At 46.9% G+C, this 25,858-nt stretch overlaps 1 protein-coding gene across 8 annotated transcripts in view; it reads right to left on the bottom strand.

Annotated features, from left to right (window-relative positions):
* Ace (Acetylcholine esterase) overlaps nt 1-25,858 on the bottom strand; it is a 40,842-nt gene that overhangs the window by 7,764 nt on the left and 7,220 nt on the right. For all 8 annotated transcript variants that reach the window (XM_015181735.2, XM_015181737.2, XM_015181733.2 and 5 more), the window contains 8 exons: nt 17,086-18,141; nt 14,826-14,964; nt 14,216-14,761; nt 13,946-14,153; nt 8,992-9,134; nt 8,389-8,538; nt 2,813-2,976; nt 2,541-2,704 (listed from right to left, as the gene is read on the bottom strand). In XM_015181735.2, the coding sequence (XP_015037221.2) occupies nt 2,541-2,704; nt 2,813-2,976; nt 8,389-8,538; nt 8,992-9,134; nt 13,946-14,153; nt 14,216-14,761; nt 14,826-14,964; nt 17,086-17,378 (1,807 nt within the window). In that variant the 5' untranslated portion in view covers nt 17,379-18,141. The remainder of the gene's footprint in view (nt 1-2,540; nt 2,705-2,812; nt 2,977-8,388; nt 8,539-8,991; nt 9,135-13,945; nt 14,154-14,215; nt 14,762-14,825; nt 14,965-17,085; nt 18,142-25,858) is intronic.

The raw sequence follows: 25,858 nt of genomic DNA, 5'->3' as shown, positions 1-25,858 counted from the left end.
CATATTAGTGTATGTATACGTATGCGTATACGTATACCCCGGCATACTCTTATAATACGGCAACACCTTCACCTGATCGGAGGGATCGGATTTCAGCCGGCCGGCAAGTGTCTTCTGCAGCACGTACACACACACACAATACATATGCATACGTACATGTACGGAAGAGTACGGAACACTCGCTTAATGCCGGGGATGACTTGCTCAACGACTTAATTTATAATCCTCACCTTGGTGGGCAAAACGAGGTGCAAGTGTGCAAAGAGTCTTAAAATTAACGAAAGCAAAGCAAAATCAAATCAATTTCAAAATCAATCTTCCGCCAGTTGGGCCATAAATTTGTGTATATAATGTCCAAATTGATCATATTTCTTGAGCTCGTCTCCGTCCCTCTCTCTCTCTCGCTGCGACGCGTGCATTTAATTTTGCTAATTTGAATTTAAAAGGCTGAACAAACCATAGATAATAAAAAAAATAAATTGGCACAACATCAGCGCAAACAGTCTGTACGAATTAAACCACATCGAACATTTGAAACACGTGTCGCTAAACGCACACAACATCAGCAACACCAACTCCATCCACTCCATCCACTCAACCCAAAACGAAACGACACGGAACGAATCGAATCGAAACCGCAGCCAAGAGAAAAGGCTAACCAACACGGGCCATACAAATTCAAAAAGATATTGTATCTACAGCGTTTTGTATCTCTACTCCAGCACGCGTGCGCCTGAGTTATGACATGGCAATCGCTTATTTATCTCAGTCTCCCCCCCTCCCCCAGACCCGATCCAGACCCAGCTGGTGACATTTCGACGTAGTACGGCGGTGCCAGCGTGTCTGGTATCACATCAGGACGAGCGACCAGTTCCCATTGTATAAGATTAATACAAACTAGATCGGTGAGCGGCGATGGGCGACCGGCAATCGGCGATCGGCGGTTTCTGGGGGCTTCGGGTGAAATTTTAAATAGCCATTAAGGCAAATGGGAAGCATTGTTGGCAAGCGCTTTGACCATAAAGAATAAACCGCTACATATAGAGATGCAAATTAATTAATTTGCCAAATCCAGAACCGGTTCGGGACCTGGGTTTGCGGTTAGAGCTCTGCTAGAAACGGGACGCGACGCGGGAGACGCTCCACTCCCCCTCTCTCTACACTTCTGGGGAGTGCTAAGTGGAAACTTTTACTTCAGCCAGATCAAAAGTGGAGCTTGTCATATCCGAAAGGCCATCCCGGGCCGAATGATCGATGGGAGAGATATTTGAAGTAAGCGCTTGCACTAGCCCCTGCTCCATCGCCTTCGCCAGGGATCATTTGCATACCCGTTCGCTGGATCAATCGATCGGATTTATGTAAAACCAAAATTAGCTCTAAAACCAATATAACCAAAAGCCAAAAGCAACACAGCAAATTAACATAAATTAAGTTTTTATTAATTGGTGAGCTAGTAATTTTCTTTGGTGGCTGTGCTCTCCGCTTCGCCAACCACCAAGCGTCATCCACTGATGCCGGTCCGGACCAGACATTGTGGCGCGCTCCAATACGATTGTGATCTTTCTCCCAAAACCCAAAGACCGTCCAACTGTCCACTTATTTTAATGGGCCCCAAGCTTTTACAAACTTAAGTGCAGACATAAAATCGGACGTCCACCCTCTCGCTCTGCATACATAAGTATATACTTCGAGTAGACTTCGAGCAGGGGACTTATCATTGATCACTGTCAGTGGCATATGCATATTCACATTTCTTTCTCGGTCAGTCGTCCGATCTGTCTAGAAGCTCATTTCCCTGATTGATGCGAACATTTTGGGAGTCTGACAGCGCCGTAAATAAAGGCCTCGGACTCCGAGCTGCGACGAATGCTGCTGCGCATAAATGTCATAAATTAAAAGCATAACTATTAAATCTTTCACCGGAATAAGGCTGGAAACAGTCGAGCCGAGACTCTGACTCACGACTGCCACTAAGTCGAAGGGAATAAATCTTGGTAAGTGTATCGCAGCTCTGTCTGGTTAATCATCAATCTTTTGAATGAATGTTGCAATCGGCTTACGGATTGTCATGCTAATTGGCACGCCTCGTCGGACAGCGTTCAAAGAAAGCTGAGCGTGAAGTAGGATAGTCGGTACTGGACATTATCAGCGATGCATTGCGATGAATAACCGATGTCCATTTCATATTTTAATGTTTCGCCTGACCACAGTGAACTCCAGGCGGAGAACATCATCCGAGCTCGTTTTGAGACGCTCGCGTTGAGGTGTGGCACTGTCAGACGCCGACAGCCATTAGCGGGCTTAATGCCACTTTTTTACGATATATCGTGGCGAATACGAAATTTATGTTAATGGTATGGCAAAACTTACACAAAACGAAAACAGCACAACGCAACACAAAAAGAACACCGAACAGAAACAGAAACAGAAGTAGAAGTAGAAACCACCGATGACTGTACTTTCTTTCAATTGGATTTCTGTGTGCCCATCTAACCATCTGTCCCATCAATCCAGTGGGACCCATAAGGTCGTCCACTCACCTGCCCAACTCCTGACTTTCGGTAAGTAATCGTTCCAGAAGGAACAGCGGGCCGCCAAGGGGCCGCGTGCCAGTTTCTCGATCTTGTCATCCGTGCTGAATATGTAGTAGACGGGATCCTCCTTGGAGAAGTTTGGCCACTCCTCGCCATCTTGGGCGGGGTTGCTGCAAGGAGAGCTTTCATTATAGCGAGCTGAGCTGGTTGTGGAACTCGCTGAGCCGACGCTGCCATAAAGCAGCGAGCTTTCGGGAAAAAGCTCGTGCTATACTCACCCGGACTTGGCAAACTCGATGACCGCACTGAGCATACGCTTGCCCAACTCGCGTTCCACAGGTCGATACTGCAGAGAGTTGTTCAGCGGCTGGCCGAAGAAGTACTCAATCTCGTCGCCGTGCATCACGCCCATCCACTCGCCCCACAGCGAGGTGCTTGAGCGCTGGAAAAGAGGGAAAAAAGAAAGGAAACGTAAGGAAAAACTCGTACCCAAAGAGAGAGAGAGAGAGGTACGCCAGCTCGACAGTTTCCCGGCTACCCAGTTTGCCACTGCCGTCGTAAACTCGGCCAGAAATTATGCAGATAAACATCTACCCTTTTTATTTATTTATTTGATTTTGCTCCGCTCGCTGGCTGCTGGCTGCCGACTGCTGGCTGCTGGCTCGCGCTGCCTGCAAATGGCAAATATTGTCGCAGCATGCCGCGCGGAGAGGCGCCGCGGAAAAACCGTACGAATGAATAAATAAATAAATGCCTGGTCGACTGGCAGTCAGCTGGAGCTCCAAGCCCTGTCGCCCTTGACAGGACACGGCAGGAAAGGCCCCGCGTACTCGCCTGTTTACTCGTACGTATCGTACATATCGCGCAGCGGTCCTGGTTGCAATTGCATTTGCCGAGTAGGGAGTGCCCCAGCATCACGTAAATGCGGCGTGTGCATAAGGACTGGTCCAGCATTGCGTATTTGTCCCACTGGGACAGGTCCCTTAATAGTCCAGAGCTGACGCGACAACATTGGCAATTATACCGCACACGCAAATGATGATTTGCATGTGTTCCTCTTTCATGCGAATGAGGCTGAGACAGCTTTATTACATTCACGTTAAAATAACACTTTCTACCTACGGCTAGATTAACCCAACAAGTTCCTTTTTTACTAGCTTTACTAATTAAGGCAGATAATTAAACCTTATATAACAATTTATGGAGTACTAGTATGTACGTGCGGAATTGTATAATACACAATCCGTATTCTAAGAAGGAAGGATGCATCTAGCCATGCACGATTTGAATCAGCGACAGTAAATAATGATTCTATTTCATTTTTTAGACAAAAAAAGATTTGATTACGATAGCCGCGCTTCAGAATTATATATACCGATGTAAGGACAATCCATCTATCCATTTTTTTCTAGGTAATATTAATTTGGGCCAGCCCGCTGCCTACCCCGTCCCACTCGCTTAAGCAACAAATAAAAGTGCACACGATGGACCGCGATTTATCAAGAATTTACGCTCAGAAAGTAAAATATTGCCGACCAAAAATAAAATATCGGGCGATGACATTAATCATCACTTTCGGATGAGCGGAATATTCAACATTTGGCTCGTAATCAATACTCGATGTGTTTGTTGGCGTTGTTTGCCAATTCTCTGTGCGTTTTCCTTTGTTCATTTCGTTCATCTCGGGCCTCTTGTGATTGAGAGTCCAGCCATTGTGGCATGCTCACACGCACATTTTCGTTATCATGTTGGATTCGTTTGTCTGTTCTTTCTGCCCTACCATTTCGCATGTTTCTTGCTTTGTTCGTTTGATGGCCCAATGGCAATATTTTGTAACACACTGGACCAACTGGACCAAATTGCTGTTCTTACTAATGATCCGGTATGCCGACCTTTCACAGTCACAAAGCATGTAACACACACACACATAAATACATAGATTGTATTGTATTGATTATGTTACATTTTATATGAGATATTTGGATATTGTTCATACAAAAACACTAAGGTCCCGATGAAAAAGGTAGGAAGGAAAGGAAATAGTTGGTAAACTATTCGCATACATGCTAAATATGTATGCCATTTGGGAGGAGTTTAATATTGAAAGTAGAGATGTTTAACCATATTTACATAAAAATAATTCAGTCAGAAATCGATGTTTCTCTCTGTTGTTAAATTGTTTCCGACTGCCAACTAAGCCCATGATAAATGCTAATTAGGTAATGTACATTGAAAACTTCAGTGTCTTGTAAAGCAAAGCATAAAACAGCCCAATGAGATTCACTTGACCGTAAGTCTGTTCCGTAAGACCGGGGTGGACCACTTAACCCCTCAGCCCAAGCTGGCCGCAATCGGGCTTTGCATGAGCTGCACCTTGACAGGCTGGCAGCCAAGTGGCCATCGCCGGAGCTGCCAAGTCGCATAATGAATAGTGTCCGGGATCTGGCAAGGGTAATTCTGGTAATGTGGAACCGTTGCCGGGCTGTAGTGCGCTGCTGATGTTGCTGCCAAGTTGTTGGAAATTTATGCGACTTGGCCGTTGGCTGTCGGGACACACGTCTCCACATGCATATATAAGTCGTACTGTACTCCTGCTCCTGCTCCTGCTCACGCCTTTCGCCTTTTGCCTTGTGCCTTTTCGCACAAATAATGAAAAACTGTACGCAGCCATAGCAGAAAATAAACTTTTTTGATTTAAGCGCAAAATTGCAAACAGCAGAGAAACTTGGACTCTGAGGTCATAATGGGAAACGCCACGGTCGAGTCTAGTTGAGTGGAGTCGCAGTCGCAGTCCGAGGCGAGAAGGCAAGAAGGCGAGGAGGAAAGTGAAGTGAAGTGGTGGAGAATGGAGTAGGGAGGAGTGGAATATGAAAACTTATTTAAGTGCCAGGCACGTTGCACGCTGCAGTAGTCAGGAGAAGTCGGAGCAGAGGAGGACCAGGAACAGGAGCAGCAGAGGAGCAGTGGCTGGTCAGTCAAGCATGTTGGGGGCCCCAGTGGCAACCAAGCAGATAGACAATCTGGCAGGCACTTTAGCAGCTGGCGACCCCATTTGCCATGCTTCGTCGCCCCATCGTGGCCCCGTCACTCTTATTGGACCCGGGCTCGACCCGGCCCGGACCGGACCGGACCGGCCCGGCTCCTCCTTCTTCGTCTCGTTTATGGGCAAAGTGAGTTACGAGTTTTGTTGCGGCAACTTGACGGTTGTAATTAAAACTAATTTCATTTGCTTTCATTTCCATTTAGGAGCCAGCTCCGGACTGCCAACTGCTGCTGCCGTAACCAGTCCCACTGTCTCTGGGCTTGGCGCTGTCCCTGTCGCCGGAGCTGCCCCTGATTCAGCCAATGGATTATTAACAGACGATTGGATTTAAACAATGCATCGACATTGACCCGTCGACCGTCGCACCCTGCACCAATCAGTACGCATTATTGTGATATCAATTGGAAAGAGCAGCGGGTCAACAGCCAGAAGTGTGGCACACGGCGTATGAGTAATATTTCCTGATTTTGGGAACCAAATTTTCAGTAAAATTACCATTTATCACCAATCAATATCGACTTCAATTCCTAATTATATTCATACATACTCGCATACGAGTAGATATACATATTTCTATTCAGACTTCAGGTAAACGCACAGAAATCAATACGTCCACGCTGCGTATACGCGCTGTGAGGACTGCGTATTGGTTAATCATTAGGCCGATTCAGGTTTATTCTGTTCTGTTCATATCAATCGGGAATCGGCAATCGACAGACGACGGTCGGTAGTGGAAACCGCAGCCAAAGTCGTTTAAACAAATAACTGAGGGAAATTATGCCCCACACGTGCAGGCCATGCGGGCCGTGACCTCGTAAATTGAAGTTTCATTAGTCGATTCTGACTCTGCCCCTGAATCCTCTTCGTCCTCCACCCCCTCACCTAGCTCTGCGCGGCCCGAGTGGGTCGTGATCCGGTAAGGATGGCTACTGCTCCTGCTCCTGTTCCCCCTAAGTTGTTGTTTCTGGTTCTTGCCACTGTCTGGCCCCAGAGCTCCTTTTTGGCAGGCAGTGCGTGTAGTTTAATTGGCGCTGTGCGACGGAGTGTATGAGTGTGTGCCTGGTGCCAGGTGCCAGAAGTTGGGGGTGTGGGTGTAGCATGTGAGTGCTGTTTATTCGTTTGTGGGTGTGTATTGCGTGAAACTTTTGGTTACCATAATTATGGCGGCCAAGGTTGCCTGCCAGCACCGCCCCAGCAACGATGAAACGACTATGAAACAACAGCGAAAACGACGACAACACGACCCTTGCCCCGGATGGGTGGCACTGGGACACTATGAAGTCCAATCAAATGGTTTGCACGCGTTCTAGCTGTCTTCAACAAATTGCTTGATTAATTGAAAAAGCCGCACGGACAGGTGGCATGCCGTGGCAGAGCAGCCGTTGCAATCGGAGCACGCGCTGTCCACAGTGGCCATATCACACGGCAATATCTTCATCAACTGGCGGTGATTTTTCAATCATGACAATCACACAAAATACTATAATTTAAGGGTAAATACATACGAGTATACGTACACTCGTAGATTGCAGTATTATCGCAATCGAAGAGCTTGACGGATTAAGTGGATAATAAAATTGTTACCAACGGAAAACCGCATCACGGCTCGAGTCCAAGACACGCAATATTAATTTATGGATCATTAGCTTTTTTTTTGTTATTTGTTATGCGGGTACCAAAAGATTTTCTAGAAGAGTTATGATACGGAAAAAGGCTTGGGAAGTCGTGAATGATCTTTTGAAGAAAATAATTGTAGTTCCTTCTAATATTTTTCCAGTTTACTAGTCTATAAAAGGCATTTATCTCTAATATAGGCTCTAATGTAGCGTCTTTTGATCTATCCAAAGTACCCGACGAAGATATGAAATGAAGATACCATCGTTAACAGAATTTCTGAACATTCCCATATATTTAAAATTCTTTAAAGCCCCACATGTATCAGAAAAATTCTGTATGGTTCTGGGACTAAAAATGCTGTGTCATAGTGTAGTTTGTAGCCATAAAGTTAACAGTTTACTTTAGTTTTAAACGAACCACAAGATACGGAATAAATCAACCTTTAAAGTTAAACTTTAACCTTACGCGGCAAAGGTTCCATAACTTTTGCTCAAACAATTTACAATAATTATGGGGGCCATAAATAACACTGATTGGATTGTCTTCTATGCTCGAGCTATTCTTGGCGGAGGCACACACTCATCTGTGACATGCACCTGACCCCATTCCGGCTAGAAAACTTTCGCTTTCAGTTGTGTTCTGCAGATTAGCCGCAAGCTCTGCTCTTACGTGGCCCCCGGCGGCACTCAGGATCCCGGCATAGCCTGCCCATCAGCCCGACATTAATAATTAAGGCAGACACAGTCACGTTGACATTTTCCGCTGCCGCCCTGCGGCATGCCCTGTAGTCGTATTCGTATTCGTATCTGCTGCGGGAGGATTCCGCTCCGCTCCACTCCGGTCGGGTCTCCGGCCTCTGGCCGCCATTAGCCTTGTGTGCAATTTTAATGACAAACAAATTGCAGTTGCCAGCCTTTCCTCCGGTCTCGCATGCATTTTTGCTTTCGCGCCACTTGCGCCCCATTTGACCGCATTTCGATTGGACGCACGCGCTTCAACGCCATCTTACGTGTCAGAGCCTGAGAAATATTTAATGATTTGCCGGCAGTGGACGGTGGAACGCGTTCGGACAAAAAGCGAGTACGTATACGTAATATAACCACTGTGTAATGAAGTTCCGGATCTCTGCAGTATATTTTCGTTTGAAACTCTTTAACCATTCTATAGGTATGCCCCCCAATCCCCTTTACTCACATGTTTAAAGAAGTAGTAGTGCACAGAGGCGCCTCGCTCGGCCAGCGCCTGGGCATACTCGTTGGTGGGGCAGGTGAAGAAGTGATCGCCCACGGCGTGTCCGATTTGCTGCTGGTTCTGATAGCCCGGATTGCCCTCCCAGCTGGTGTACTGTGAACAGAGAGAGAGAGAGAGAGCAGGGATTAAAATGCAGCCCCAAGGAGGTGGCCCCAACTCAATCATGGCCATTATGTAAGGCTGTTAAGCTGTCTGTTTAGTCGACTTCCGCTCGATTAATCTCGACTCTAGGCACTCCTGCAGGGCTGCCAATCCTGGAGCTGTCACATCCATATCTACAAGTGACGCATGGAACTGCAAAACGAGCTTTTCTGGCGACAGGACAAACTAAATGAATAAAGCCCCTGAGTGCAGTTCAATCAGGCTTCCGACGTTGCCTGCATGTGGCAGCCGCGTGTTGCAACATGCGACGCAGTCTGCAGTTGTCATCAAACCAGCGTCATGCGGACACTACTGCCCCTCCCCGCCCGATGAACGAATGCAGTTGTCGGGTATGTCGGTTGCATTCATAGGTGCGCCATTGCCTGTTGTGGCATGCACTCTTACCTGGAATATGATGGCCTCTCGCTCCGCCTGTGTTGCTTTGCCGAAAATGTTGTTCATAATCTCCAGATACTTGTCGCGCGGCAGGGCGGTGGCATCGTCCTTATCGAAGTAATCGATGAAATCGTACAGCAAGAAGTAGGTACCTGCAACGAGAACGGGATGCTGCTGAGCAAAGCGAGGTCAGGCCGCCACAATGTGCAGGATGAGGACTGCGATGAGTGGATTGGGGGGGGTGGGGCGCTGTTACTGCCACTGGTAGTCGGACTGGAGCTCGACGAGGGTCTGCTGGCGAATCCTAAAAAACAATTACCACTGCAGGCCGCTGAGGGCGGCGCTTCAAGATTCCGACTCACAATAGATGGGTCGTGCCAAGGACGTTGAGAGCAACATTAACCCCACGACCTGCCAGCAGCAACAACAGCAATCGCAACCGCTGCACAAGCCACAAGAGCGGGCGGCTGGCATGGGATGGGAAGGGATGGCAGAAGTACGAGTATGAAGCAACAAAAAAAAAAGGAAAAACAAGAGCAAAATAGAATAGGCAAACACTCACACGCTCAGAGAAACGACAACAGAAACTAGCCAGGACCGCAGCCAGGACGAGAACAAAGCGGCTCCTTGCTGCCTTTTATTAACTTAATTTTTATGGCACTTGTTGTTGCCGCTCTCCACCTCTCGTCAGGCCTTGTCTTTGTGGCACACTTCAAATACGAACACACTAACGAACCATAATTGCTGCCTCCCACAAAACTCGTTCATGTAGCAACAGCAACACAGCAGCAGACTGTATGTGTCTGTGTGTGTGCTTGTATCTGTGTGAACTGACGCCACCACACGGGCCACGCCGTATCATTTTGCTGGCTCTATGTGTTGATGTTTGCCGGGATTCAAATAAAGCCCAAAAATTATGCAAAGCCATGAACAAGACGGTTTCATTCGAATTTCCAAGCATTTAGCTAAATCTGGCCCAAAATATCCCCAAGTCACGTCCAAAATTGTGGCATTGCATGCACTAGTTTCTCGAGGGAATATTTGCATAGGATTGAGGGATTCTCCGGTTCCAGCTAAGAGTTGGTAAGTACGACAGTAATTTTGATATTACGAATCATTTCGAATCCACCAGTTGCTGATTATATTTTTTGTATCTAAAACTCCGAGAACTGCTGTACTGTGGCGTGGCATCAAGCGTACGCTTTTAATTAAATTGCCAGAAACACACACTCTGTGGCCACAAATGTTTCGGCTTTCTGCGGCTACTTCCCGCTCTCCCCAAACGAGCGCCCTCGAACACACACAGAGCCATGTAAATATGCTTTTAATGAGTGCATAATTGAGTTAGAGGCACCAACAGGAACAGGACCAGAAACGGAAACGGAAACATCGAGCTGATTCGATGGAGCACTGGCCAGGCCCGAGGCAGAACGCGGAGCAATTAGCAGGCAAACAAGCCATGGCTGGCAGAGACATTCGCTCACCCACCAGCCCGAGCCCACCCCGGGCCCACCCCGAGACCACCCCGAGCCCACTCGAGAAGAAGCAACCAAATTTAAATTATTTAAACACCAAGAATTCGTCGCCCTGCAATGGCTAAATAATTCATGGAATTCTCGTACTTCTGGCCTGCACTCGATTGAACGGCAAATGCAAAGGAAATTGGAAATTTGGAACCTGAACTTTTAGTTCAATCAATATTAAAGTGTCAGCTAAAAGAAGGAAGACTTGGCTTCCTTGGGAAGAGCAGCAATTGCATTTCGTGGGTGCTTCTAATCCGGCTTTTATGAATTATGACAATTCGACAAATATTCAAATACAGATCTTTCCAAAAAAAAATAGATAAATAAATAAATCAAAAATATAAATGGTGGAAATAAATATAATGAAATTAAATATATTGAATGCTAATATATTATAGTTGTATGTATGTATATCTGTATTGGGAAATGTCGAAAATTTATTGCTTAGAATCCATAGATTACATTTAGATTACGTGTACTCAATGTACATGGATAATATTTTATATTGAAATTAGAAACCAGGTGCTTCTTCGGCGATTCTGGACGGGAGAGATGGTATCGTAGGGCATGCAGCGCTGCGGCTTGGTCTGATGTTCCTCACCTATCTATGGGCCTACCCTGCCATCAGCTGAGCTGCCCCATTCCCTGTTTGTATCCACATCCAATATGAATTAATAAATAATTGCGACAAAATTAAGCTTTAAAGAAAAGTAAACAGAAGTAGATCTGATGCCCATATTGAAAATTATACCACAAATATTTTTTATTTTTTAAATTAAAAAACCTTAGTAATTTTCCCAAACTTCCTTAGTGGAATATATGTTTATTCGGGTTTCTTTACTGAGGTCTATCTAGGACTAGATTTCACTTCGAGCACGAAGCTTCGTACCACTTTCAGGCCAATACAAGTAAATTTAGCCAAGCAAATATTTTATTTAGAATAAAAATTAAGGACATACACACCACAGATCCACGTACATGTATGTACATGTGGAAGTAACTGTGAAGGGACGAAGGACGAGCAACCGAATTTGTCAAACAAAAACAGAAAAGGATGCTTTCATGTGCGCGGCACATCGCAATGTATTTGAGTTTGTATTCGTATTCGTATTCGTATTGTTGCAAATGCTAGATGACCTTGAACTCACAAACACTCCCAAACCAAACCAAACCAAACACACACACACACACACACACACATACACACAGTCAAGCAGCACACGCTCACACAAACAGCGAGGCTCGGTACGAGTATACCTCTTCGTGGCAGTCGCCTGGCGGGCACGCACGCACACCTTGGCCAAGAGAACAGCGGAGAAACAGGCAACAAACGCCACTGCTGACTACGAATAAAAATGTAAGCTGCAACAGGAATAGAAAGAGAGAGGGAGAGAGAGAGAGAGCGCGACAGAGAGAGGGCAATAACAGCAGCTGTGAGCAATGAGTGAAAGTGAGCAGAAAGCACACGCGTCTGCTGGCAAGGCGGCGACGGCGACGGCGACGGCAACAAGAAATCGAAAGCGGGCCAAAAGCACGAAGTAAAGCCACGGCACAAAAGCCCCCGAGAATCTTCTTCAATCTGTTATACGAACAACAAAAGCAACACCCAACAACCACGCACCCACTCCCTCGTCCTGCGGCGGCTCGCGAAATAATAAGAAAGGAAAACGCAAACCGAAAACTTGTTCCAAGTGCGCCATTTTCTGACCTGGGACGAAAAGCAGTGGCAGTCCCCCCCCAATGCCCCTTACAGAGAATATATATCGTATGTATTAAGAAGAGCTGCCATCTTTATCCGACATTTACATATATTTCCAGCTTAAACTGAATTTAGTTAGAGCCAAAAGTAGATCTAAACATCCTCGTTGCACTCGAAAAAAGAGGAGGCGAATGCCGATTGTTATGTTATGCATATAATACTATGTACAATAGTTTATTACTTCTGCTCTTCTGCAAGGGTAAAATAATTACAGCCAAACTTTAAGTCTGGCTGGAATAACACTCGGAGCTTCCACAACCCACCACCCCCTCAACCATAATAATACGGCCCTGGACGTGGACGTAACCCCCACTCTAGACGACAATGCTGCGGCACGTGTGGCACTCACGCGTCCCGTTCCGCCCATCAAGATGAGGGCTCGCTTTTTGCTACCTGCTGCTTTCTGCTTGCCACCAGCCCCAGCCAGGCCCCCTGTCACCTGAACGAAATATATTTAAATAATTTATGATGCCGTCCTGCACAGCTGAGCGCCCTCCTCCCCCTCTCCGACGAGCCCCGGACTGTGTGTGGGTGAGTGTGTATCTGTGACCGAGTGGGTTTGTGCGTGCCTTGCTCGATTTTACGATTTTTTTTTCCCGGGGACGCCGCCATTTGCGTGGGCGAGTCTGGCGAGTTCAGCTCCCGGCAGGTCTTGGTCTGGGTCGGGGTCTGCACTCGTGCTGTATTGAGGCATACGACCAACGACTCTGGTGCGTTGACACGCACCGCAATCGGAGTTTAAAGTTTGTGCAATTCGTTTGCGGCGACAAAAGCCGCAAGAGCCAGAGTCAGAGCCATTTCCCAAAGCCAGAAGAGCCAGCAATGCAGCAACATTATACAAAGTGCAGTTTTGTGAGGGCAGCGGAGGGTGGGGCAACCACAGACGTGGCAGGAGCAGCATCAGAAGGACCAGCCCCGGCACCAGCACCAGCAACGAACTAAGCGCCACCCCAGTGTCATGCAATAAACCATAAAAATTAAGCACTCGAGCCAACAGAAAGCAGCAAATGCATTACGAGCTGCGGCACTCAAAATGTACTGAGGACTGGAAAATTTCTGAAAGGAAAAGCAGTCGGGCTAAGCCGCAGCACACTTCGATGGTACGAGTATCCGAGTGTAGCCATGGAAACCCGTGCAACGACAAGAATAAAATGCATTTTGTCTGGCATTCAGGCAACAGCTATTGTAGCACCAGAAAATATATACATATGTATATAGGTATATAGTATAAGGAAAGTGTAGTTGTAGTTGCACAAAAGTAATAAAATCACAAAAAGGATGAAGAGCGAGAGCGAGCTGCAGCAAAAAGTTTGCTGGCATCGGGTAGGGGGTGGTGGGGGATATCAGGGGATGGGAAAGATGGCTTGGCAAACAACATTGGCAATGGGTAGTACTTTGTTTCGGATAAAGTTTAGCGCTGACGTCAGCCGCAGAGGATGCAACAATAGACGCAAGGATAACAGCGCCAGAGATAGATGAGAAAAAGAGTGGAGGAGTGGAAGAGCGGAGCAGTGAAAGAGGGGGGCGGATTGGATGTTGAACAAGAGCTGCTCTTGATGAAGTCGCGGCAAAAAGGAAATTGAAGCAAGTCTTTAGCCATCCTGAGAGATTCATTGCCTCAGGGGCTTCAGGAGCCCCCGGGGCCTCAGGGGATAAGGAAAAGCAATGAGTAGAGACTTACCCTCATCCCTGACATTTCCCATTAGTATGTCGTAGTCCTTGAGATCCGCCGTCTTCATCAGGGTCATGGGATCCGCCGGCAGGAAGGCCCCGTCTATGGTCGGGGCAGATGGGAAGCTGAGGATGCCCGAGTACGAGTTCCATTGCTGCACCGAAATGGTCTTGGCGTCCACGGCCCGCATGCAGCTCATCACGTGAGCGGGATTGGTCTGCGGAAAAGGCAGAGGCTCTACAATCTAATCCGGAGATCCGGAAAGCGTTTCGGACTCACCTTCAGCATGGAGGCATTGCAGTTGCAGTCGTTGATCAGCGCCTTGCCGATCTCCACGGCCTTCTCGGAGGTCATGTGGCTCCAGGGTGCGTTCATAGTGCCCGACTGCATCATGGCCCGCTTGACCACGCCCCGCGTCACGGGCGACACCAGCTGGGCGTTCACCGAGCTGGAGCCCGCCGACTCCCCGAACATGGTCATCCACTCGGGATTGCCGCCGAAGGCGTGCGCATTTTCCTTCAGCCAGCGGATGGCCAGCGCCTGGTCCCAGAGCCCCACATTGCCGGGTGCCTCTTCGGCGAAGTCTGCCGGCATTTCCGGCGCCAGATGGAGGAAACCAAAGGCCCCCACGCGATACTGGAAGGAGGCCACTATCACATTCCCCACGGCCGCCATGATGTCCGCATTGTAGATGTCCAGGGTGGCCGAGCCGGTCATGAATCCCCCTCCGTAGATCCAGATCAGAATGGGCAATCCATTGGTCGTGTTCTGCGGATTACCATTGTGGATCAGGTGGTCCGTGTCCGCCGGCTTGGAGCCCGAGTGCTGAGGGGAGGAAACTCTCTGCTAGAGCGGATCAATGTTACTCGGAAAAGGTCGACCCACTCACCTCGGCACCATTGGCGCCTCTTCCATGGCGTAGACGCGCCTTGGCCGGCGCCCAAACGTTGATGTACAGGCAGTCCTCGGAAACATTGGTGTTGGGGTTCCAGATCTCCTCGCCGGAGAAGCCCGGAAAGTATTCGTAGCTACGGAAACAGGGAAGAGCAGAGGAAGAGCAGTCTTGATTAGTGACTGACCCATATGCCATATGCAAATCAAAGCCCGGGCGTCCACTCTCCCCATCTGGAATTCGGTCACGCCAATTACGAAAAGCTAACCAGCTGTGTTATTTATTTTACGAGTATTTGCTCTCTTCCGTTTTTCTCGTTTGACTTCCCCTACCCCCCCTCCCTCTCGCACACACACTCGTGGCGCTTCCAGCCCCCCCTCTGGGCCGGGCCTACAATTTGACATAGTTTTTCCGCCTTATAAATGTTGAATACCTCGAATCGATATCTCTACGCATTCGTATAAAGAAAGCTCAGCATTTGTCTGTCCCTTCCTGTAGATACACACAGATACGCACACACACACACACCCGTGCGTACAGCCGTACATCCGTGTGTGTGTGTCTGTGTGGGTGTATGTCTAGGTGTGTTTGGCTTCGTGTCCATTAAAATTAACTTTGCCGTTTCGCATAAAAGTAATTTATCACAGACGCGACGGAGAGAGCAAGAGGCGATTTCCCTCGCCACTCGCTCTTTCTCTTTCCTCTTCCGCTACCTTTATCTCTATATTTTTCTAATTTCCTTTTGCCACACACACATTGATGACTTTCCATTAGGGTGTGTGGCAATGCTAGAGCCAATTACAGCCCTATCTCTCAAGAGCAGAGCAAAAAGCAGTTCCCCAAAGCAGAAGCACACCCCAATGATATCAATACTGTTGTTGAAGTCCATCCCACGCACTATATTAAATATTTATGGTTGCTAATTGCAACATTTAGTGCAAGAAGTAGACTCAGGCAGGCAAAATACTAAATAGTTAATCAATTCAATTCAAGAAACAAGCCATCGTAGGTCCCATCCGGAAATATGCACTTTAAATTGCGGCAATAATTTAAATAAAATTCTAGTTTGCCCAATCGAAGATCGTAAGGCGAATATGGTACATTAGAAACAGGGACATCGAAAGGGATCTAAAGGTTCCTAAAGTGGGTGATGGAAGCTTCATGCAGCGAAGGAAGTCCTAATGTTCTAACCAGACGTCTAATAACCCAGCCAAGAAAAAGGTGCCATACACTGGATCTCCCTTCAAGATCCCTACAATAATATTCCCTTAATTCTATGTATTTATTACCTGTGATGTATTGTTCTTTTCCTTAAATTAAAAACTGGATTAAGTTCCCAAAAAACTCCTTTAAAAACCTACATATTTTACCCAAGAAAAAAAATAAAAAATTATTCACGAATTCAAATTAAATAGCACTAAACATTTCCGAAATATACTCGTATATCTGCCAGCAATTTTGTTATTTTAAACACTCCAAATGGGGCTTGGATATTTATTGCTGATTGATTAGTTGGCACACAAATTGGCTAACTGCATTTCGATTGCCAAATGGTATTCTATTCAATTATGAATCGGATTATACTTAAACCAGGAATGACCAGATATCACTATAATTATCCACAGCTTATGACTTTTCAGGAACTAGTGCCAAATAAATCTGGGTACAAAATTATGGCAATGCATCGCATTATTCAAAACATAGAGATTTTCCTTCAAAGCTATATTAAATAATAGTTTCCTGACAGTCGCACAAATATTTAATTCAACTTTCAAATGCCTTTAGCCCTTGCATAACTGATTTATCTTTGAAGCACTTCCAAACGTTAGGAGATGGCCCTTCGGTGACTCTCCTCTCCTCACTGTTCGGTAACTTTGAGACTACTTCAAAAGCAATCTTTCTACTTAAACAGATTGGCATTTTTCTTTTCCATTAATAGTTTTCTGTAGCGTTTCGGGTGGCATTTTTACGAGTTTCCCAGCAGCGATTCGGCCAGGCCAGGACTTTGTCGGTCGTAAATAATTAAATGCAAACACGATGCAATTGCAGGCTGCAGAGCAAACTTGGAGGCTACCCCTCTGGCTGGCGTCTTTTGTTTGACCGGCATTTTGCATGCGGCATGACGTCACTAGCAACAGTTAGGTCAACACCGTGCTGCAACGGCAGCCGGGCTCCGATTTGTTGTTTCTGGGTCAGCTGCAGAAGTGGAACACCCTGACCCAACAGTACCCACCCCACCAACAATCCCCTGACTTACCGCTCTTGGACGCAGGTCGCGGATAGACGAGTGGCGTCTAGGACGCCGTGCCAGGGCTCCGCCGGTACCGGTTTGCGAAAGCGCAGGTCCTCGACTGGCGGCTTGGCGTAGGGGATGCCCGTGTAGACGTGCACTTCGCGGCCCTGCACCGTCACCGAGCGGCCGCGCACCGGCCCCGACGATGTCTGCACCACCAGGCGATCGATGACGCCGCAGACGCCGGAGAGGTGCAGCGAAAGTATCAGCAGCGCCGCGGCCAGCGCATAGAAGAGGCTGTGCTGAAGGGAGCCCATGACGCGGATGCGCGGCAGCGCCGGAAGCAGATGCGCAATTCGCGCGGTCCTGTGTCCTACTTGACGCTGTGACGTCACGTGCAAATGGTCTCGGCTTTTGGGGCCCGGCTAGCAGTAGCAGTAGCAGTTGGCTCTGCGGCTTACGGCTTACGGCTTGGGCTTGGGCTTGGGCTTCGGCTCGGGGCTTACGGCTTACGGTCGATGTTGAACGGCTCTGGTTTTGCGGTTTCTGGTTGCTGGGATTTGGCGGATTTAGTATTCTTCTGAATGTTGGCGACTCGACTCGACTCGACTGTTGCTCTCTGCTACATCTGCACTACTGCAACCCACTACGCAACCATCGGCGAAGGACTATTATCCGGTTGTGCTTGCTGGTGCTGCTGCTGCTGCTGCCACAGTTGCCACTTGAAGCTGCCGTATGTGTCTTGCACTAAACATTCTTCCAAAGCCTTTGCTCGGTCTCCCTTCGGCCTGGCCTAGGACGTGGCTCGGGGCTGGGGACTGGGAACTGTGGACTGGGGACTGGGCTCTTGGAATTCCACTGAAGTCAGGGTGTACGGCTTTGGCTTTGTGCAGCTGTTGCACTTTTGCAGCGGTGTTTCCTATGCGCTTCCTGCGCCTACCCTCAGCTCTGCTCTGCTCGGCTCGGCTCTCCTCGGCTCTCTTCGGCTCTCCTCGGGTTGCCTTTCCTTTCCTTTCCGTTCCGTTCCGGTATGGTCTGATGGTCGGATCTCTCTGGTCTGCTCCTCTCTGTGTGTTTAAACTGCAAATAGAAAGGACAGGCATTAGGGTATTTGTCTTAGTTTCCTGCCAGTTGGTACAGCAGTGGGCGTGTGCTCCGAGGTTTGTTTAATTTCTCTTTTTCCCTGCTCTCTTTATGCTGCTTTTTCCGGTGCCTTTTCTGCTACTTTTCTGCTGCTGTCACCACAAAAGTACAAGTCGACTCCTCTGGTGCTTCGTCCTCGACGTCGTCTGCCCCCGTTTGTATGCTACAGTATTTAAGTGTGTTTGCATTTGTCTCTGTCGTACATATGTCTGCATCAGTGTGCAGTGTGTGTGTGTGTGTGTGTGTTTACCACTTCAGCAGAGATGCAAATGCCCCCCACAGACCCCATCCACCGTCTCGGCTTGGATTCAAAAGTTTCCGAGTGCCGCCCCATTCCCCTCCCCACCCCACCCCACCTGCACATTGGGGGCACTCACAGCTCATAGCTGCTCTCGAGATCCGTATATCGTTCTCTAAGGCTGTGTCTTCTCCTTTAAGCTTTCGGAAACGTCGTTAAACATAATTTCTTATATATGCTGTCATAAAACCGTCACTTGACCGATTTATGCATATATTTTATGGCCCAGCCGACATCTTGATTCAAGCAATCGTAAATTAAGGGGTCGGTCACTTGATTTAATTGGAAATGCAACGCAATAACATGCCTTCCAGGCTTCGACTTTAGATACATACAAACACAGAGAACTAATTAGCAGCTCGAAAACAGTCGTACATTTTGCTATACGTGTCATATAAGGAGTCCAGGGAGTTCCTCCGCCACTAGTCCTAATAAATTGCAATGAAGTACTAGCCATATATCCTTAGTTTTAAGTTAAAGTTTCAATTTTACAAAGTAATCCTCTGTCTTAGATGGAAAATCACTCTACAACTTGGTATATTCCCCGAAAACCTTCAAACCCCCCACAAATTTGTTGAGTTTATCCCAAAAATATAATATTTTGGACCATATTTTGTGACAGTTAAACAAAGTTACCCCTTAGATGCACATTTATATCTTCGGACACGATTTCCTTTCTTTGATGCGTCATTTAGAATGATCGAGCATCGATCTCCATGCTTTTCTCAGTATATTGTCGCCGCATATTCGGTATTTTCTATAGTGTGACCGCGCATTTATGGATTATGAATAGAAAATAGGGATGACGTATTGGCTGTTATAGGTTAGAATGGGGCTTCCGCACTGAGTTATAGAGATTATCCTACCACAATTTTTATAAAAGTAAGTACGTTTTGTAGCCTAGCTAAATTCGCAATTGTTCTCTTATTATCACAAAGGATTATCCGTAAAACCAACATTTTTCAACGACAAATTTTTAAAACATAACCTATAATGATTGCGGTTCTCTTGCTGACTTCTTCGATTTATAGATACATACATATATAGTTCTAGGCTATATCCTCAGTACGACCCAGTACTTGTCGGATAAGCTTTCTTCCCCTCTACACACGGTATGAAGTCTTTTTACTAGTTCATACTCGTAATTAATTGGTGTGCTTCTTTGAAAGTTCTTATTTTGAGGGGGGTTTCGGTGTCTCTGTCGAGTGTGTACTGTATGCACAACTGAAGGAAAGTTAACAGGCAAAGTTTTCATACAAATATCACTCTGAAAAGGCAACTGCCTGCCGCACACAAATTAGGCAAAACCAATGGAAAGCTGCCAATTTCTGGCAATGTTTGTGTGTGCTCTGCTCTATAAATATGTCATTTTGTTCCACCTTCAATGTCCTGCTGACATGGGAGGCTGCCTGCAGTTTGAGGGGAAATACAAACAGAAAAACGAACGAACAAACATTTGCCGCAGGCAGTAGCTTAACCCTGCCATGTCCTTGATGCGCCCGGGCTCCTGCGTCGTGTCCTTTGCCAGTTGCAGCAACTTCCGAAGCCAAATTGAGCCGCGACCAGTACCAGAGCCTTGCATGCTGGCGGCCCATTAGACGGGGCCGTATAATAGCTCCACTGCCACACCTCCTCCGGGCGCCCAACTGCACCTTATGCTAAGCAGCTCGCCAGCTCTCCAGCCGCTGTCTCAGCCCCTCTGCCTCCCCGGTTGCGCCGCAGTAATTTAAATGTTATTTTGCGGCACAATTAAAATGGCATTAAGACGCCACCGAAATGCGACTTGACTTACAGGCTGCCAATTTAATTCCGTTCCCACTGCCGGCGACCCTGCACATTTCAGCTAAATTAGCTCAATTTTCTACATGTTCTTTGCATTTTCATTTCTGCTTTGCACCGCACGGTCCTCCGCTGGGGCGGCCATCTTTGTCCCCATCCAGGGATCAAGGCATCGAGGCATCCAGGCATACAGGCTCTGTCAACAGCGCCTGGTCCCGAGCAGATAAGACCTGTCCGGACCTAAGTGAATATTTTCTTAATTTCTTGCGGCTGCAGCAGTTTTCTTCCCCCTACCCTCGCCATTTCCCCTTCTGACTGAAACTTTCCAGGAAAACGAGTCGTTTTTTAAGTGGCATGGGGGGAGGGGGTGACACTTTTCTTCGTCTTATTTCATTTGATGGCTTTCCCTGGCTGGCAGCACACAATTCAAGCGCTTAGTTTCAGCTGACACGGGAAATTTTTCTTGCCAACTGTTTTCATAAAGTTGCAGCTTCAAACTTGGCTCAAGGAGCAACTGAAAGCTTCTAAAGTATGAGTACTGCATGGAGATGGCAGAGTTTATTCCCACAGCTACTGGGGACCACTCCTTTCAGGACCCAAAGCAGAAAATAATACTCCCCCCTATGGAAATCAAACCTGAATTAATTGTTAATTATTTTTATATTTTTGCAGTATATTTTGCATTGAAATAATCTGATCTTTAATTAAAATTCTGTTGACGCCGTTGAAGGATTTTCTGCATAAACATTTCATAGTTTTTCTTGTGGCTGTTGGCTTTTTCAGCTTTGCTTTATTTTTCTTTTCCATGGAAACCACATGAATACCCCATTTGGCGACCCCTCAGCGGTGGTGTCATGGATATGATAACAGACAAAGCCAGAGAGACAGCGAGTCAGAGGGAGAGGGCGAGAGAGAGAGAGGAGAGAGAGAGAAGGAGAGGCGCGAACAATTTTAATGACATTCAAATTAAATTATAATTTCAAAAGTTTCGCCGCGCCACGAGAATGTTGCTGTTGACGATGATGACAAGGACATGACCAGGACCAGCACCAGGACCCGACCCGACCCGCACCCTCACCCGCAGCAAAAACCAGCACCAGGTGAAAAGCGAGCTGGCGACACTCTGTCCTCAGTCCACCACTCCACCCTCTCTCTGTTTTGGGCTCTGCCTGGGTCAGTATTCGTTGGCCAAAGGTCAAAAGGGGGAACCAGCAACAACGATAAAGGTTTGCCAGCCTTCCTCGACCTCGATGCTGCTCCCATTCAACTCACTCTCCCCATCTCTCTCTCTCTCTCCCTACACACCGCCCTCCCCATCTTTTGTTTTCAAAATTTGGCGAATGCTAAAAAACTTGGCTAACGACAAAACGAACGGTAAAAGCCAAAGGGTAAACAACACAAAGGCAAAACGAAACAAAAACAAAGATGAGAGACACCAGAGGGTGATTGCTTGGTGAGGGGAGCGGCGGCACGGGACGGGTTTTTGATGTTTGCCGTGAATGTTGTTTCTGCCACACACACACACACACACACACACACAGGAGATATGTACGTGTCCGTTAGAGATGGAAGAGCTGCAACAGGATGACAATTTTCAATCAGGCACGACTTTTTGTAGTAAGAAATATTTTTGAGTGAAATCTTGGGAAAATCTCAATGGAAAAACATTAGTGCATAGCTGGAAATTTTTATTTAAATCCTTGTCATAATTCCATTCGTGATAAGTACCTTCTTTTACATATTTTGGATATCAAAATAGGTCTCTATATTTTTCTTTGAACACGGACTCTCACGAGGGAGGCACGAAATGCCCTTCCCTAGGATGTGCCTCCAGCCTTATACGTATACATACGACGATGTCTATGTCTATGTCGATGTCTAAATGTGTTGTTTAATTGGTAGGTTGAAGAGGGTAGCGGCAGGCAGGAGAACAGGCAGGGGGGGGCTGGCAGTGGGATGGCAGTCGGCGACGCTTAATTGATACCAAACGGCAGAGGTGTGAGAGACAGGTGTCTATTATGGACAAAATACCTAAAGTACTATTGGCCAATATTGTGACAGGGACCGGGGACTGGGGTCTACACAAGGAGCAAACTGTGCACGATTGGAGAAGCTTGGAAAATGTCTAAGGATTCAAATCGTGTTTAATCTTTTGCAGGCCATTTGCCTGTGCTCCCTTCCGGTTAATAAACTTCCGCACAATCATTAAACCCCCGAAAAATATGACCATCTGCTTTAATGGGGCACAATCATCGTCAACTTGCCACTGACCGTTTGACCTTTTCGGCCACCAAGTGACGGGACTCCGATCAGAGGCTTCGGCGCCATTAGGCGAATGTCTGGCGCCAGCCAAACTATAAAATAAATGCACGGGCGTGGCGCAAATCGTAGCCGGGTCCGAGTCCGGGTCCGGGTCCTGGCCCACACGACAAGCAAATGACCCGGACCCGAAGAGTCGCACAGAACATGACACGAACTTCATCTTCCAGCATAAACTGAATCGGAATCAATTCGTAATTTCATTATATCAGAGACCTATTAAATAGTATGATATATATAATAAGAAATAACAAATAAGAGAGCTCAGAAGAGAGAAAAATGCAAAGTTATTCTGGTGATTAAATCCTTTTAAAAGTACGAGTACCTCTACAAGAGAATTAGGCCAAAACGGAATCATTTTCTCGCTTTAATTATGCCTTAGATATATGTATGTATTTCACAGAACCAATCTGCACTGGGTGCTTCTGCATCCGGGTCATGCTGGCTTCTAGAGAAGGTTGGGGGGGAGAGCACCCTTACTCATATGGAGACCATAATAAAATGCGAAATATGCACAGCAGGCAGCAGAGGGGAAGCCCAGAGAGGAGACTGTGGCACTGGCGCTTAGTTTTTTATTGCATGACGCCGCATGTGGTGGCTGCGGCGACTGAGGCATGCAGGATGGGAGGCAGCACCAGCGTTAAACAAGTGCCGCGTGGCCACGTCCGGTGGACGACTTTGGTTTTAGTGGCTTTCGGCCGTCAACGGGCATCGTTAACGCTGAGGCGCTCAATTTAGCCCGACTTATTCAGGTTGGCGCTTCGGTTGGCGTCGGTGCGACTGACCTTGATGATATCACCGCCATCTCCCAGACCCACACCCACACCCACTCCCACTACCACTAGAAGTTCCTGTTCCAGGCCGAGACCCAGTCCAAGACATGTGCGAATCTTTCGCAGGCGAGCTTAAAACTCGCACGTGCCTCTCTGCCCCCAATACACCGAAACACCCACACACCTCCTCCACCTCAACCCTCGTGTTCTCTCGTCTTCAGTCCTGCCTGCCCTTGGTGTCGATGTCTTGGGTCTCGGGTTACCCATGGGTGTGCTGCACTTAAAGCCGAAATAAAAATCAATAATCGGGCAAATGACAAGTCAACAGCAGCTGAGCGAGCTGAACCGTCTTGCTCCCAAAAAGCCCATACATGCACACGGATTTGTGGTAGTGTGTGTATGTGCTGGTGTCTCTGTGTGTGTGGTAGTATGTTTGGGGGGAAATGTTTTATATTAAGTAACCTGACAGCCAGTTTCCCGGGTCCCCGGGCCACGTACTCTGCTCGCGACCCGAAAGCGTGCACCGAAGTCTCGACTCGAATTTATGGCATTCTCTCTTTTTAATTTATGTATTTTTCTTGGTTCTTAGCCTGCACTTGTTTATGAAATATATGGAGTCATTAACCTAGAGAGAGCGGAATGAAATACGTTTCTAGACGGAGTTGGAGACTCGCCAAGTATTTGATTTTATTTGCATACTTTTTGGAGAAGAATCAGAAATAGGGCACCAATAGTTGTTCTCTTTTAACAACCTTGAAAGATCGACTGTACGAGCCTAATATTCACTAGAAAATCCAGTCTTGTGGTGGCAGGACCATCAGGCAGACGACAAAAGTCGAGGAAGCAAATCTCACAAGGATCTCATAAAATATAGGAGCTGCCACACGGCAGCTTCAGCCAGAATTTTAGGAATGAAATATACACGAATGTACATATTCGTTTATCCGTAAGAAAGCCGGCAGGGGGTTTTAACTCTTTTTGCTAGTCTTAAAAGACCTCTGATAGACTCTTGCTTAATATTTGACCCATATGGAAGCTTGCTTTTTCACATAACTTGGGAATGTTACACTGGACATCAATTGGACCTTAAAACTTGTTATCAAAAACTAATCGTCTACGAATTGTCCCATTATGACCCATCTGAAAAAAATCAACATTTTTGTATTTTCCCCACTTTCGTGCACTCCATTGAGTCCATTGCAATGTTAAGTATACGCCCGGGCGGCCCATGCAGATGAAATATGGCCTGTCTGGATTATGAATACATCTCAGCCCTCAGTCCCCATCACCTCTCCTACGCCCCGCTTCAGCGGATGCTGTGAAATGTCAAATGTGAATGCCGTGTTCATATGAAATGACGCAAGAAAGGAAATCGTTTGCCTTTGGGGCGCCACCGCCAAAGGGCATCGGTCCAACGATACAAGGCCAGGCATAAGTCCCAGCAAGTGACGTCACAATGCTCGAATATGTATGTACATCTGTGTTCGGAGAGTGTGTGCTGGGTCCTGTCCCTTGCTGACCACGAAACCTACACAAAGGCCCAACAAAATACCAAAGTTGCCGCAGCCTGGTTAATTACATGAAACAATAACATCATCATCATCATCATCATCATCATCGAGGAGGGCATCCAGAGGGGATACTTGGCACATTATGCACACGACATGTGCAACATTGTCTCGATATGAGAATAATTCAGGCCGCATAATGAGAACTGTGCGTCAACGACACGCGCCAGCGACCAAGCCGGAGCCAGAGCCGGAGCCGGAGCCGGAGCCGATGCTGGAGCCAGCAACAAGGGCAACAATCAATATTGATGTTTTCGAGCCTGATGCTAATATACGATAGTCGCAGGCCATAATTAAGTTCATAAAAGCGTAAGAGTTTTAATTGGGCTGCTTATTACAATAATCAGTGCCCAGGGTGGTGGGGGCAAGGGCTGCCTGGAAGGGAGTCTGCGACTGGGACTATCACTGGCCGGGCGTGTGTGCACTCGTGTGCACTTGCCTGAGTTATTCAATTTGTGGCATCAACCAAATTGCAGCCACAACAACAGCAACAATGACAGCAATCACGCTAAAAATGACGGCGGCAGCAACAACAATCAGCGGAAAATTAAGTGGAAAACGCGTTGGAACTTAAATGGAAATTTAATTGGCATACGCATCGATAATTTTTTTATTTTTTTTTTACAATAATTACAGCGTTTTATTTTTATGTGGACTCGGCGCATGTCAATTAGTCGGGCTCCTATAATTAGGCTTGATTAAGAATAAATACTATATACTCCCATATATAATCAACCGAAAATCTCCAATTAATGCATTAGTTTTGCGATTTAAAGCGCATTTTGCATCATCTCATTAATAATGATTTGCATTAATTACGCGCTTCCACAATTTAAATCATATTATTTGTAGAAAACAGTAAATGAACATTTAATGATTATTAAATATACACAAATATATAGAATATACGTATTAAT

The sequence above is a fragment of the Drosophila pseudoobscura genome, chromosome 2, assembly GCF_009870125.1.
Source record: "Drosophila pseudoobscura strain MV-25-SWS-2005 chromosome 2, UCI_Dpse_MV25, whole genome shotgun sequence".
NCBI classification, from domain to species: domain Eukaryota; kingdom Metazoa; phylum Arthropoda; class Insecta; order Diptera; family Drosophilidae; genus Drosophila; species Drosophila pseudoobscura.
This window is presented reverse-complemented; position numbering and strand designations above follow the sequence as displayed.